The sequence below is a fragment of the Neomonachus schauinslandi genome, chromosome X (genome assembly GCF_002201575.2).
Source record: "Neomonachus schauinslandi chromosome X, ASM220157v2, whole genome shotgun sequence".
In the NCBI taxonomy this organism is placed as follows: Eukaryota; Metazoa; Chordata; class Mammalia; order Carnivora; family Phocidae; genus Neomonachus; species Neomonachus schauinslandi.
The window spans coordinates 93,274,288-93,287,029 of NC_058419.1; the positions used below are offsets into that span (position 1 = coordinate 93,274,288).

A 12,742-nucleotide genomic window follows, 5' to 3' on the forward strand; every position below is an offset into this window, starting at 1 on the left:
TAAATTTACAATAAATCTCCTGGCTTTATCTTGAAAGAAAATAGGCCTACTTACAAATTAACTGAACAACTTCTGCACTATCGGACTTTCCCAAAGACTTTTTAAAACTCTTACTCCCACTAAGATTTAACAAAGTTTCAGCGCTCTCTGTCATTTAAATGAGTTTCTGCATAAGAACAATACTGAACCTACTTTGTAAGACTCAAATTTTTCCCTTTGGTGTTAATAAAACATCTCTGACACACCATAAAATGTTTAAATCCTATATTTTTCCAACAGAATAAAGCCTCTCCAGAAACATCTTCTAGCAGGTAACAGTTATTGTTAAGATATGTTTTCACTGTAAAAACCAAATGCAATCATAGTTTGCATTAATACAGAGCCTTTCTTCAAACTGGATTTGTAGTGACAGTGTGCTAACTTTTCCCATAAAGTGAAGAAGAACCGCCTTAAGCACATGTCGGATCTGACCCTTCATTTCCGTTTATGCTGAATGAAAGAGAATTATCTGCTGTAAGAGTTCTCTCTCTGAGTCCCCACAGTTTACTATAATAGGGTGGTTTCTAATACATGCTATGGTCCGTGCCCGCCATTCCTTCTACAGCAAGTGTATTAGGTAGAATAGTATCCTCCCAAAATTCTTTCTCAGCCAGAACCTCAGAATGTAACCTTACTTAGGAGGGTCTTCACAGATGTAATGAGTTAAGATGAGGTCGTGCTGGATTAGGGTGGGCCTACATTAACGTGACTGATGTCCTCCTGTGAAGAGGGGCATTTGTATAAAGAAACACAGGCATAAAGACAAGAACATGGAGGCAGAGACTGGAGGGATGCAGCCACAAGCCCAGGAAGCCTGGGGCTGTGGAGACAGACAAGGAGGATCCTCTCCTAGAGGCTTCAGAGAGAGCGTGGGCCCTGCCACCATCTTGATTTTGGACTTCTAGTCTCCAGAACTGTAAACAATAAATTTCTGTTGTTCAAAGCCACCCAGTTTGTGGTACTTTGTTATGGCAGCCCTTGCAAACTAAGGCAGCAGGGCGCATTGACTCAAACTGGTTCAGCAAGAGCACTAGGGAAGAGCATTTTGTTTCCTTTTTCTTTGGCAGGAGGCAGCGGACAAGGCCGGTGCTCTACCCAGGTACCATCCTAGGATAGCACCTTTTTATAGCTTTTGCTCCCTCTCCCCATTTCAATGGGCTTTTAACAGCACTTGCAGCTCTTCCTCAGAAGACAGCCCTCTGGCTACCCAGCTGCTTTTCCTACCAAAAGTGCCAGGGGATTTACCACCCTACTTCCCCTTGCTGCCCTTGACCAATGACTGGTTCAAAGGATGAAAGCCCACCTTCGGGGGCACGTGGGTGGCTCAGTTGGTTAAGCATCTGATTCTTGATTTTGGCTCAGGTCATGATCTCAGGATCCTGAGATCGAGCCCTGCATCGGCTCTCAGTGTGGAGCCCGCTTGGGATTCTCTCTCAGCCCCTCCCCTCGCTCGTGTTCTCTCTCTCTCTCTCTATCTTTTTAATAAATAAAATCTTTAAGGAAAAAAAAAAGAAAGCCCACCCTCCTTGCCTCAGGTTGAGACAACTCTGGGGCATAAGTTACGCTCCTGAGCTCACCTGTGGGATCAGGCTGAAGCTTCCTTCTGTAGGATGGTGCCTGACATGGCACAAGCGTGACCAAATCATGCCGGTTTGCCTGGGAGTCTCCTGGTTTTAGCACCGATTGTCCGATGTTCCTGGAAATCCCTCCATCTTAGGCAAACCGGGATGGTTGGTGACTATAAATGGCCCTCTTGCTTAGATTCTTCCCTTTCTCTGTTCTTCTCCTATTCTCCTACAGGTCTTCCTTAGGAGTACTTCTTTAATAAATCACCTGTACACAAATCCTCATCAAATCCCTTGTGGGGAACCCAGCCCAAGACACTGATGCAGGAAGGGGTGAAGAGCACATGAAAGCCTTGGGGATTTGGGTATTTCCTACGAGAGAAATTCAGGCATTAACCCACATTGTGTAATTCATGTTCCTGGTGATTGGCAAATAAACATCTCAAACTCAAGAAGCAGAAGCAGGGAGTGATTTTTAGGCCTGACGTATTTGCCTCTGGATGTCTTAGCTTATCAGAGTGAACCCTCGCACTCACTACTGAGATAACAGCAAACACATGCCTTGCCAGAAACACACTAGTGCACAGTAATTGTGAATAGTCATCTCTTAATGAGAGGGCCAATTCTATCTTTCACTTTGTTTCTGAAGCAGTCTCTGTTTAGGGGAGTTTTCCCTTTAAAGACTCCTGATTGGATATTAGTAGCCAATCAGAAACATAATGGGGAAATAGTAGTGATGGGGTATTTTTTTTTATTTTATTTTATTATGTTATGTTAATCACCATACATTACATCATTAGTTTTTGATGTAGTGTTCCGTGATTCATTGTTTGCGTATAACACCCAGTGCTCCATGCAGTACGTGCCCTCTTTAATACCCATCACCAGGCTAACCCATCCCCCCACCCCCCTCCCCTCTAAAACCCTCCGTTTGTTTCTCAGAGTCCATAGTCTCTCATGGTTCGTCTTCCCCTCCGATTTCCCCCCTTCATTTTTCCCTTCCTTCTCCTAATGTCCTCCATGCTATTTCTTATGTTCCACAAATAAGAGAAACCCTATGATAATTGACTTTCTCTGCTTGACTTATTAGTGATGGGATATTTAAAAGGTTCTGTGGGGATCCTTCAGGACTGGTTTGTGTATGAGTCTCTTGGAGGGTTAATTTTTGTCCTCTAAAATGCCTATTTATTTTGTATGAGACTGGGGGCATCTTAACATAGGGCTTCTCTTTGGGGCATCTATATTTTTTATTTGGGTGTATTTATTTATGGATTTATGTCATTTTGTAGGTAAAATATAAACATGTTAAGAAATTCAAACCATATAAAAGGATATACCATGAAAATAAATTCTCCCTCCTATCTCTGTCCTTGAACCTCCCAGTTCCCCTTCTCAGAGACAGCAACCATTACCAGCTTCTTACATATCAAAAGGGTTACTTTGGACCCATGAAAGAAGTCATGCCTCCTGTACATGCTGTGTGAGATTAGCAGCAGAGCAGGAAGTATATAGGGGGCATTTTCACAGCCGCCTGGGACTCAGATTTAAAAAGCCGCAAGGCTGCTGGAGTTGAGTTTGAAATATAAGCTGGCGTAGATGCCATCACTGTGACCTTCACACTAGATTGACATTTTTCTACTAAATTGCAGTATTAGAAAAATGACAACATTCTCTCCATGCCTTGGGAACTCTATGCTGTCTGGATTTCATTGCTTTCTTCAGCCTTTGTGGTAGCAGTGCACAAGGATGCCAGTCATCATAATGGCTGGTTTCAGGGCAGTCAGAGGGATAATTCAGAGAGGCTTTTAGGAAAGCCTCACAGATGAGAGGCATCAGCCAAGATGGGAAATGGGCACTCCAGAGGAAATGGGCACTCCGGAGGGAAATGGGCACTCCAGAGGCCACATAGCTGTAATAGTAAGGCTGGTAACGTAGCTTTAAGTTTGTGGGCTCACCTGTGCTTTCCTTGAATGGAAGAGAGGTTGTTTTCATTTAAGAAGGGCTTAGTGTCAAGGCAGAAAGTCCCCCTACCTTTGGAGTAGCCGCCTGAAGGTGCATCCCAAATTTTGCAGCACTCATCATGATGGAATGCAGAATGTTGTTCCCATCCCCAATCCAGCTGAGGGTGAGGCCTTTCAGAGAGCCATAGTGTTCCTAAGAGGCAAGGGAGGAGAAGATTACATCCAGGAGGAAATCCACTTATGTGAAAAAATTATTGAGGCTAAAATAAAGGAAACAGTCTTCACCTCATTTTTAAAGCTTTGTTGGAATGAATAAACTACTAGGTTTTGGTTGTTTTTTGTTTTTTTTTTTTTTTGCATTATACAGAGCAATTCAATACATGAATGTACAATCACAACAAATAGCAAAACGACTTAATATCTTAAACCATGACGTCATATGAACTCATACAGAGACTCATAGTTTCATACATTTCAAATCTGAATCTTTGTTGTATTCATTCATTCATTCATTCATTCATTCAACAAATTGAGTGCCATCAATGTCCAGAGGCTTTCCTTGGCCCTGGAGAGAGAACAATGAAGAAAGGAGACCAAAAAAAAAAAAAAAAATCACTACCTTTATGGAGCTTACATTCATTGGTATTAGAATGGGGAAACAATGCATCTGGAACAGTGGAACATGGTGTCTATGTTTGCATTTATATAAAGTTAAAAAACATGCCCATTAATATTCTTGATTGTTTACAGATATAGACATGTGTAGTTAAAGTATAAACACATGCCTGGGAATTATAAATACAAACATCAGGATAATAATTTCTTTGTGGGGTGAAAGGAAATGGAATCAGGGAGAGTTACACAGTAGGCTTCAACTCTGTTTAAAAACAAAAAAATTCTAAAGTAAGATTTGACAAAACTATGTAATGGGCACAAGGGTGTTTTTTTTTTTTTTTCTTGAACTGTCTGTAGGTTTCACAGATTTTATATATTCATAAAGATAATATTTTAAAAAGAGAAAGGCTAAGCAACTTTGAGATACAGAACTACTACATGGCGAACCTTGGATTTAAATCCAAGTCCATCTGATTTAGATGCCATGTTCTTAATAAGCTGCTATTTATTCATTCAACTACTGTTTTGAGTATCTTCTGTATGAAGGCATTGCACCAGGTCCTGCAGGGGACAATATGGTGAATAGGAAATTTTATTGTCCTACAACAAATTTGTAATCTAGTAATGATGAAGCCCCAGGGGGAAGCATTAAATTATCTGGCATATATGTAAAGCCACAGCTGCAAGCAGCCACTTGGTATCTGACATTGCTGTATCATCTTCTCTGCATGAATCTTATCCTCATCACCAAAGAGTTCCATTTCATTTTGAGTTTAACTTCACATTAATATGTGTGTGGCTTATTCAAATAAGGAGAAATATGGACCTATCCAGTTTTCCCTGTCTTCCCAGGACAGTCCATCGACACAGAAACCATGGTTGTCAGGATTCCCGGTGGCAAGACCATGTAGATTGGCTGTGGCAAACCAAATGAGATGAATATTTTCAAAGTTATTCAAGTTTCTAATTTAAGAGGACAAGGCTAAATTTGCCTCAATTCTATAAATTCTACGTGTTCTTAACTCCAGTCTCAAACAATTAGTTTATTAAAATGATAGAAAACGACCTCCTTCTCAGAAAGTGATCTGGTAGTTGACCATTTTGAATATTCAAAGCATACTCTGCCAGTCTTCACTCCCAAGCCACAGAGCCGGATACATGTAGCGTTAAAAAAGCTTTTCGATTCTGTATGCACCAGCATTCTCTATTCATCCATTGTGTTAAATATGTCACCAAAAACCAAAATGATTGAGAGAAGAGGGGTTTGGGGGGGTGCTAAAAGAGGTTGGGAGTTGAGTTGTGAACAGAAGGATCTGATGATCTGTTTTTTAAATGCCCCGTCTCCCTTGGAGATCTAGTATTCACACATACACTATAATTCTTTGCCAAAATGATATTTGAAAACAAAACAACAATACCATGATTTAAATCATTCCATTTAGAGCTAGTCGGGAACAACTTATTTATTTTGCGCTTGTGTAAGGCAAACAAATAAGCCAACCTGGAGCGTGAGGTAATCAGCCAGGATCTGGATAGGATGGTACAAATCTGACAGCCCATTGATGATTGGGATGGATGCTTCTTTAGCCAGGGTATCTAGATCTGATTGTTTGTACACTCGAGCCAGCACTGCATCTGTCATGCTAGACAACACACTGCAGGAAACCAAGAAAAGATCATCTAAGTTAATCATGCTTAATAATTCCTTCTTTAAACATGATCTCAAACAGGAAAAAACACTAACAAATTAGAATTTTTGCTAAGTTACAGCTACCTATCAACATGACAGATTTAAAAGCTAATATTATGGCGCCTGGGTGGCTCAGTTGGTTAAGCATCTGCATTTGGCTCAGGTCATGATCCCAGGGTCCTGGGATCCAGCCCCACCTCAGGGCTCCCTGCTCAGCAGGGAGTCTGCTTCTCCCTTTCCCTCTGCGCCTCCCCCCATTTGTACTCTCTCTCTCATACTATCTCTCTCTCTCAAATAAATAAAATCTAAAAAAAATAGAAGCAATATTAAACATGTAGTCATTATAGAAGCCAGATGTTGTTCCACTGATCTCATCCAGTGACCACTGATTTTACTACTTTTTACAGAGATAAGAAAACAATTGAGGGCCTAACAAGTTATGATGATGCATTATAATTGATAAGGGGCAGTTGGTAAACTTAAAAGGGACAACACGAAAAACAAGGTATACAGAGAAACATTAATGACCTGGCATGTGGCTCATTTTCTTTGACATCATCCCCCAGACGTGTATACATTGTAAAATTGAAAGTACCTGTGTGGCAGCCATGAAGGTACACACGCAGATCGCCGCACCAGAGGAAACCTTCTGGGAGTAATCCCATTAGCTGACAACCCCCAGCTGCTGTACTTTTAGGATACGCTGTAGGGTTTCCACTAAGGACACGCTCCCCCCACGCTATTCCCAGCCAATGGCTGAGCCCAGTGGGGGCACCAGAGCAGAGCGATTGTGCCTGACATGGGGCTGCTCCAATGGGCAGTCTTTGCTCTGAGGTCCCCCATTGGCCTGGCCAAGGCTTTCTCAGAGCTGTGCTGCAGTCTCAGGTTCTTTTTACGCTCCTCCTTCTTCCCTCTTTTCCCTTCACTGGGGTAGGACCTGCGTTGTGGTCTGAAGGCTTTCCCTGCCTACTCCTGCTTCCTCCCTCCATCCTTCACAGTTCTTTCACCCTATAAATCTCTTGCATCTCTAATTCCATTTTGGAGTCTACTTCTCCATGAACTTGAATGACACAGACCACAATAAACTCCTGTAGGGGCCAAGCCTGAGAAGGCATTCAGCCTTTGTCCCTGCACCCTGTATAGCTATCAGCATCTCTGAAAAAGACAGAAAGTATTCAACATCGTAAACACAAAAATCCACCAAAAAAGCAACACGAACCAAATCATGGCTATGAATGCAAACAACACACAGAAAGATGAATGTTATTATTCTCATTTTATGGCTGAAGGACCTGAGACACAAAGAGGTTAAGAAACTTGCCCCAGATCACACAGCTAATTAAGTTGGAGGAGTTCATACTCAACCCAAAGTCAATTGACGTCAAAAGTCCATGTTCTTGGGGCATCTGGGTGGTTCATTCGGTTGTGTCTGACTCTTGGTTTCCACTCAGGTCATGATCTTAGGGTTGTGAGATTGAGCCCCACATCAGGCTCTGTGCTCCGTGGGGAGTCTGCTTGAAGATTTTCTCCCTCTGCCCTTCTCCCCATTCGTTCTCTCTCTCTCTCAAATAAATAAATCAATCTAAAAAAAGTCCATGTTCTTACCATTACAACACATTGCCTCAACTTTGCACATGAAAATATCTGGAAGGAAAGCCTGGGATCCAGATTTTAACTTTTTTCCATGCATCAGAGTGATGGTGGTTCCTCAGCTAAATCTTCAACCTTGCAAGACTAGCAAAGATAGCCTTTGGTTTAAAATCTTGGTTTCTTATTATTTAAAGGGAAACCTCTACAACAGAGGCTTCTAACCATTCCAGTTTTAAAGAATTCTTTTTAATGACAAAAAAATTTGGAAAGCCTCTCATGATAGTAGTTAGAGTAAATATAGTCATGATTATAAACCATCTGGTTTGGGGTTCTTATTCTGGTTCTGTAACTTACTAGCTGTGTGACCTTGGAAATGTTATTTAATTTCTCTGTGACTGAGTTTCTTCATCTTTAAAATCATAATAATAATATCTATTCTATTGAGTTGTGAGGATTTCATGAGATTACCTATTTAAAGTGTACAGTACAATGCCTTATTCATAGTAAGAGATCAAAAAAGTAGTAGATATTATTACCATGTCAAAAGAAGCTGTAACTCAACACCAAAAAAAAAAAAAAACCCACAAATAATCCAATTAAAAAATGGGCAGAGGACCTGAATAGACATTTTTCCAAAGAAGATATACAGATGACCAACAGACATGAAAAGATGCTCAACATCACTAATCATCAGGGAAATGGAAATCAAACCACAATGAGGTATCACTTTACACCTGTCCAAATGGCTAAAATCAAAAACAAAAACATGAGAAATAATAAGTTTTCGCAAGGATATGGAAAAAATAGAATGCTGATGCACAGTTGGTAGGAATGCAAATTGTGCAACTACTGTGGAAAAGAGAATGAACATGTCTCAAAAAGTTAAAAATAGAACTACTGTATGATCCAGTAATTCTACTATTGGGTACTCACCCAAAGAAAGTAAAAACATTAATTCAAAAAGATATATGCACCCCTCTGTTTACTGCAGCATTACTTACAATAGCCAAATTATGGAAGCAACACAAGTGTCTACCAATAGATGAATGGGTAAAGAAGATGTGATATATAGATATATATACACACACAATGGAATATTACTCAGCCATAAAAGGAATGAAATCTTGCCATTTGCGACAACATGGATGGATCTAGAGGTTATAATGCTAAGTGAAATAAGTCAGAGAAAGACAAATACCATATGATTTCACTCATATGTGGAATTTAAGAAACAAAACAAATGAACAAAAAATAAAAGAGACAAACAATAAAACACTCTTAACTACAGAGAACAAACTGGTGGCTGCCAGAAGGGGAGGTTGGTAGAGAGATGGGTGAAATAGATAAAGGGGATAAGAGTACACTTATCTTGGTGAGCACTGAGAAATGTATAGAATTGTTGAACCATTATATTGTACACCTGAAAGTAATATAACACTGTCTGTTAATTATACTTGAATAAAAAGATTAAAAAAAATTTTTTTAATGCATAAAAACTAAAGCTAGTATATATTCAGTAAGGTCTTCATAAATTTGTATTTTAATTATCATATATTTGGAAAATGAGTCCCTCTTATATATCTGAGATATATTATTTACCTCAGTCGGTAGAAAACTGTTGGTGCTTATAAAATTCAAGAACCACAAAAAAAGCTCCTTGCCCCCAGGGATTAGAGAATCAAATACTGAAAACCATTTCCCTGTAACAATATCAGAGATTAGAGAATCAAATACTGAAAACCATTTCCCTGTAACAATATTCACATTTTTTTCAAATTTTCATAGATTTCTCATACCCATAGTTCCCAGATTTTCAGATTTCATGGATCAGCACAATTTCCAAAAACACATGGAGATCATAAGATTGCCAACTTTTTGCTTAGCAAATTAGGGGCATAAAACAACAAGCAATTATACACAGATAATATGTTAATATCTTCATTTAATAAAAGAAAGGGCATTTTAATGCCAAAAGAGGTATGAATGACCTAATCTGAAAGAATGATCCTTGAAATTGAATTAAATTAGGTTATGAAATTCACTATATTATCTTTATGTTTCTTATTTGACCACTTCTGATGAAAACTTCCAGGGTGCCTGCGTGGTTCAGTCGTTAAGTGTCTGCCTTGGGTTCAGGTCATGATCCCAGGGTCCTGGGATCGAAGCCCGCATCGGGCTCCATGCTCTGCGGGAAGCCTGCTTCTCCCTCTTCCACTCCCCCTGCTTGTGTTCCCTCTCTCGCTGTCTCTCTCTCTCTGTCAAATAAATAAATAAAATCTTAAAAAAAAAAAAGAAAGAAAGAAAGAAAGAAAACTTCCCATGGCAGGGCATCAGTGGAGGGGTCAAGATTTGGAATCCAGTGCTCTTAACTATCTAAACACATTGTATATTGTAGCATGAAAGAGGTAAATGAAAGAGCCACTTTAGAGTTTCTCTTGCAAAACAAATGATGTTTGATGGATGTCTAAGACGGGTTTTCAAATGTTTGCTGCATATAAAAGTCACTTAGAGAGTTTTTTTTTTTTTAATTCTTGGTGCCCAGACCGTAATCTCTATCAATTATTGTCAGAAAAATAGAATCTCTAGGGATAGGACCTAGGGATCAGTATTTTTTAAAAACTTTCCAGGAGATTCCAATGTGCATCCAAGGTTGACAACCAAAGCTAGCACCTCACTCCTCAGATAAACAGCATCATTATCACCTGGGAACTTGTTAGAACTGCAGAAAAGAAAGAGAGAGAGAGAGAGAAAGAAAGAGAAAGAAAGAAAGAACTACAGAATCACAGGCCCCACCCAGAAACAAAAGAAAGAAAGAACTGCAGAATCACAGGCCCCACCCAGATTTACTGAATCAGAAGCTGCATTTTAACAAGGTTTCCAGGTGACAATTTTCATGTTAAAGTTTGAGATGCCTAATAAAGACAGAATTGAGGCCACCATATTTTTAAAAGTACCATCCGTTCTTTTCTTAGAACCCTAACCAGGCCAAAAAAAACTATCAAGGGATGGCAGCCCACAAAAACAAGATTTTGTCCATAATCTCTGGTAGGGAGTGCTTTCTAGTTCAACTGAAGGAAAAAGGCATCTGAAATCCTAAGAAGTGAATAATCCACTCCATTAAGGCCTCCCTCATTAGAATAACCAGGCCCTGAGCCATCTGATGACCTATGGCAATGTTTCCCAAACTTTGGTGTGTATCAGAACTAAATAAAAAACTAATAAACTACAGAGGCCCAAGCTCCTGAAATAGGGGAGAAGTCTGGGTCTTTGTACTATTACCAGGTTTCCCAGGTAACTCAGATAACCTTACAAACGTTGAGAACCACTGTTCTAAGGCAAAAGCTTTATGTTAAAAGAATTTTAAATCTTCTTCCTTTTCTTCAAGATCTTAATAAAAATTGCCTCCCCAGTACAGATATACTGATGCTTCATGGTATGGAATGCAGGCTTTTAACTCTATCATGACGAAGTCACTTAGATGAAGGTAGATATCCCACTAAGGTTTATAACTGTAATCACTTATCAATTCCCTATTTCAGAAGAATTGGTTATCTTTATGATACCTAAAATCCTCTGAGAGAGAGATGTAGAGGAGTGTTTGACTGGAAAGGACTTCTTTAAATATGCATCACTTCCTAAATTGTGTAACAATAGGATAAAAAATAATCTGGATTAACCATTGCAGTTGACCTTCTAGAATCTCAGAAGGGAAGTCCGATTTTACTTCTATTGTAGCTTCTCAAATAATTTTAGGGAGCTAGAACCATGGGCCTCCAACCTCTTACGGTTTCAAGAACTTTACAATGTATTGGTGAGTTTTGCTAGATTTAGTGTGTATTACATGTAAATGTTATCTTAACCTCAATGATAAGGAAACCAAGGCCTTGCAAACCTTGAAGTAATTAGAGCAAGATTAGGAAAGAATGCAGAAAGATGAGGCTGAAAGAGGGAGACATGAGGGGAGCAGTTGGAGAAGTCAATGCCCTATAGACATGAAGTTTTCAAGATGATTGAAAAAGGGCAGTTGTGGTTCCCTCCCTTGAACAATCCCAAGAGCTCTCAAAGCAAAGCAGCCAAAAGGCAAGCATACATTTACTTGCCCTGTTTATAATATGGACTTGGTATCCCAGGAAACTGTATGGTAGAATCTTATGGGAGAGTACCTGGTCTGCTTTACTGAGGTTGCCCAACACCTAAAACAGAGGTTCATGACCTTGACTACCCATTAGGATCACCTCTGGAGGTATAAAAATCCTGATGCCATATTCTACCCTTTGGAAAGTTAAAGCCGAAGATATGGTGGAGAATTCACATCGATATTTTTAAAGCTTACCAAGTTATTCCTATATGAAAACAAGACTGAGAACCATTGTCCTCAAAAATAGAGAGAGGAGGGCGCCTGGGTGGCTCAGTTGGTTGGGCGACTGCCTTCGGCTCAGGTCATGATCCCGGAGTCCCTGGATCGAGTCCCGCATCGGGCTCCCTGCTCGGCAGGGAGTCTGCTTCTCCCTCTGACCCTCCCCCCTCTCATGTGCTCTCTCTCTCATTCTCTCTCACACAAATAAATAAATAAAATCTTTAAAAAAAAATTGCTAAAAAAAAAATAGAGAGAGGAGGTGGGAGGAGAGTGGGATATTCTGCTGTGAGATGGAACAATGGAGAGGCAGAAAGTCTTAGTAGTTGCTGAAATCCCATAGTATAAGAAAAGTAAGAACTAACAACATGATATGCTATACTGGAAAGAACAAGATCTTATACACTTATAAAAGAGGTATTTTCGGGGCGCCATGGGTGACTCAGTTGGTTGAGTGGCCGACTTTTGATTTCTGCTCAGGTCATGATCTTGGGGTTGTGAGATCGAGCCCTGCCTCAGGCTCCACGCATAGCATGGGATCTGCTTGAGATTCTCTCTCTCTCCCTTTCCCCCTCCGTGCACTTGCTCTCTCTCTCTAAGCAAATAAATAGATAAAATCTTTAAAAAAAAAGACGTATTTTCCTTTCAGCTCAGTCGCTACCAGGAACAGTCCCATGGCAGCAGCAATAGCTATAATCTTTTCCTCTTCAACACTTCTAAGTATCCCTAGTGCCCAGAATTTGGTCTTAATATTGTTCTATTAAGAAAAAAAAAAAAGGGAACCAGAAACTATTACAGGATAGTCGATTCTATGTCCTTAGGCTGGACAAAATCAGTATAGATCTATAAGACCCTGTTGTTTCCAGGAGGCAAAAGCGATTTTAAAATGGTAGAGGCAGTGCTAAAAGGAGAAAAAATCAACTTAAAG

General features: G+C 39.9%; 1 protein-coding gene across 1 annotated transcript in view; it reads right to left on the reverse strand.

Annotated features, from left to right (window-relative positions):
* OTC (ornithine transcarbamylase) overlaps nt 1–12,742 on the reverse strand; it is a 61,660-nt gene that overhangs the window by 13,201 nt on the left and 35,717 nt on the right. The window contains exons 5-6 of the mRNA XM_021681724.2: nt 5,682–5,835; nt 3,636–3,758 (exon numbers count right to left, since the gene is read on the reverse strand). Of these exons, the coding sequence (XP_021537399.1) occupies nt 3,636–3,758; nt 5,682–5,835 (277 nt within the window). The remainder of the gene's footprint in view (nt 1–3,635; nt 3,759–5,681; nt 5,836–12,742) is intronic.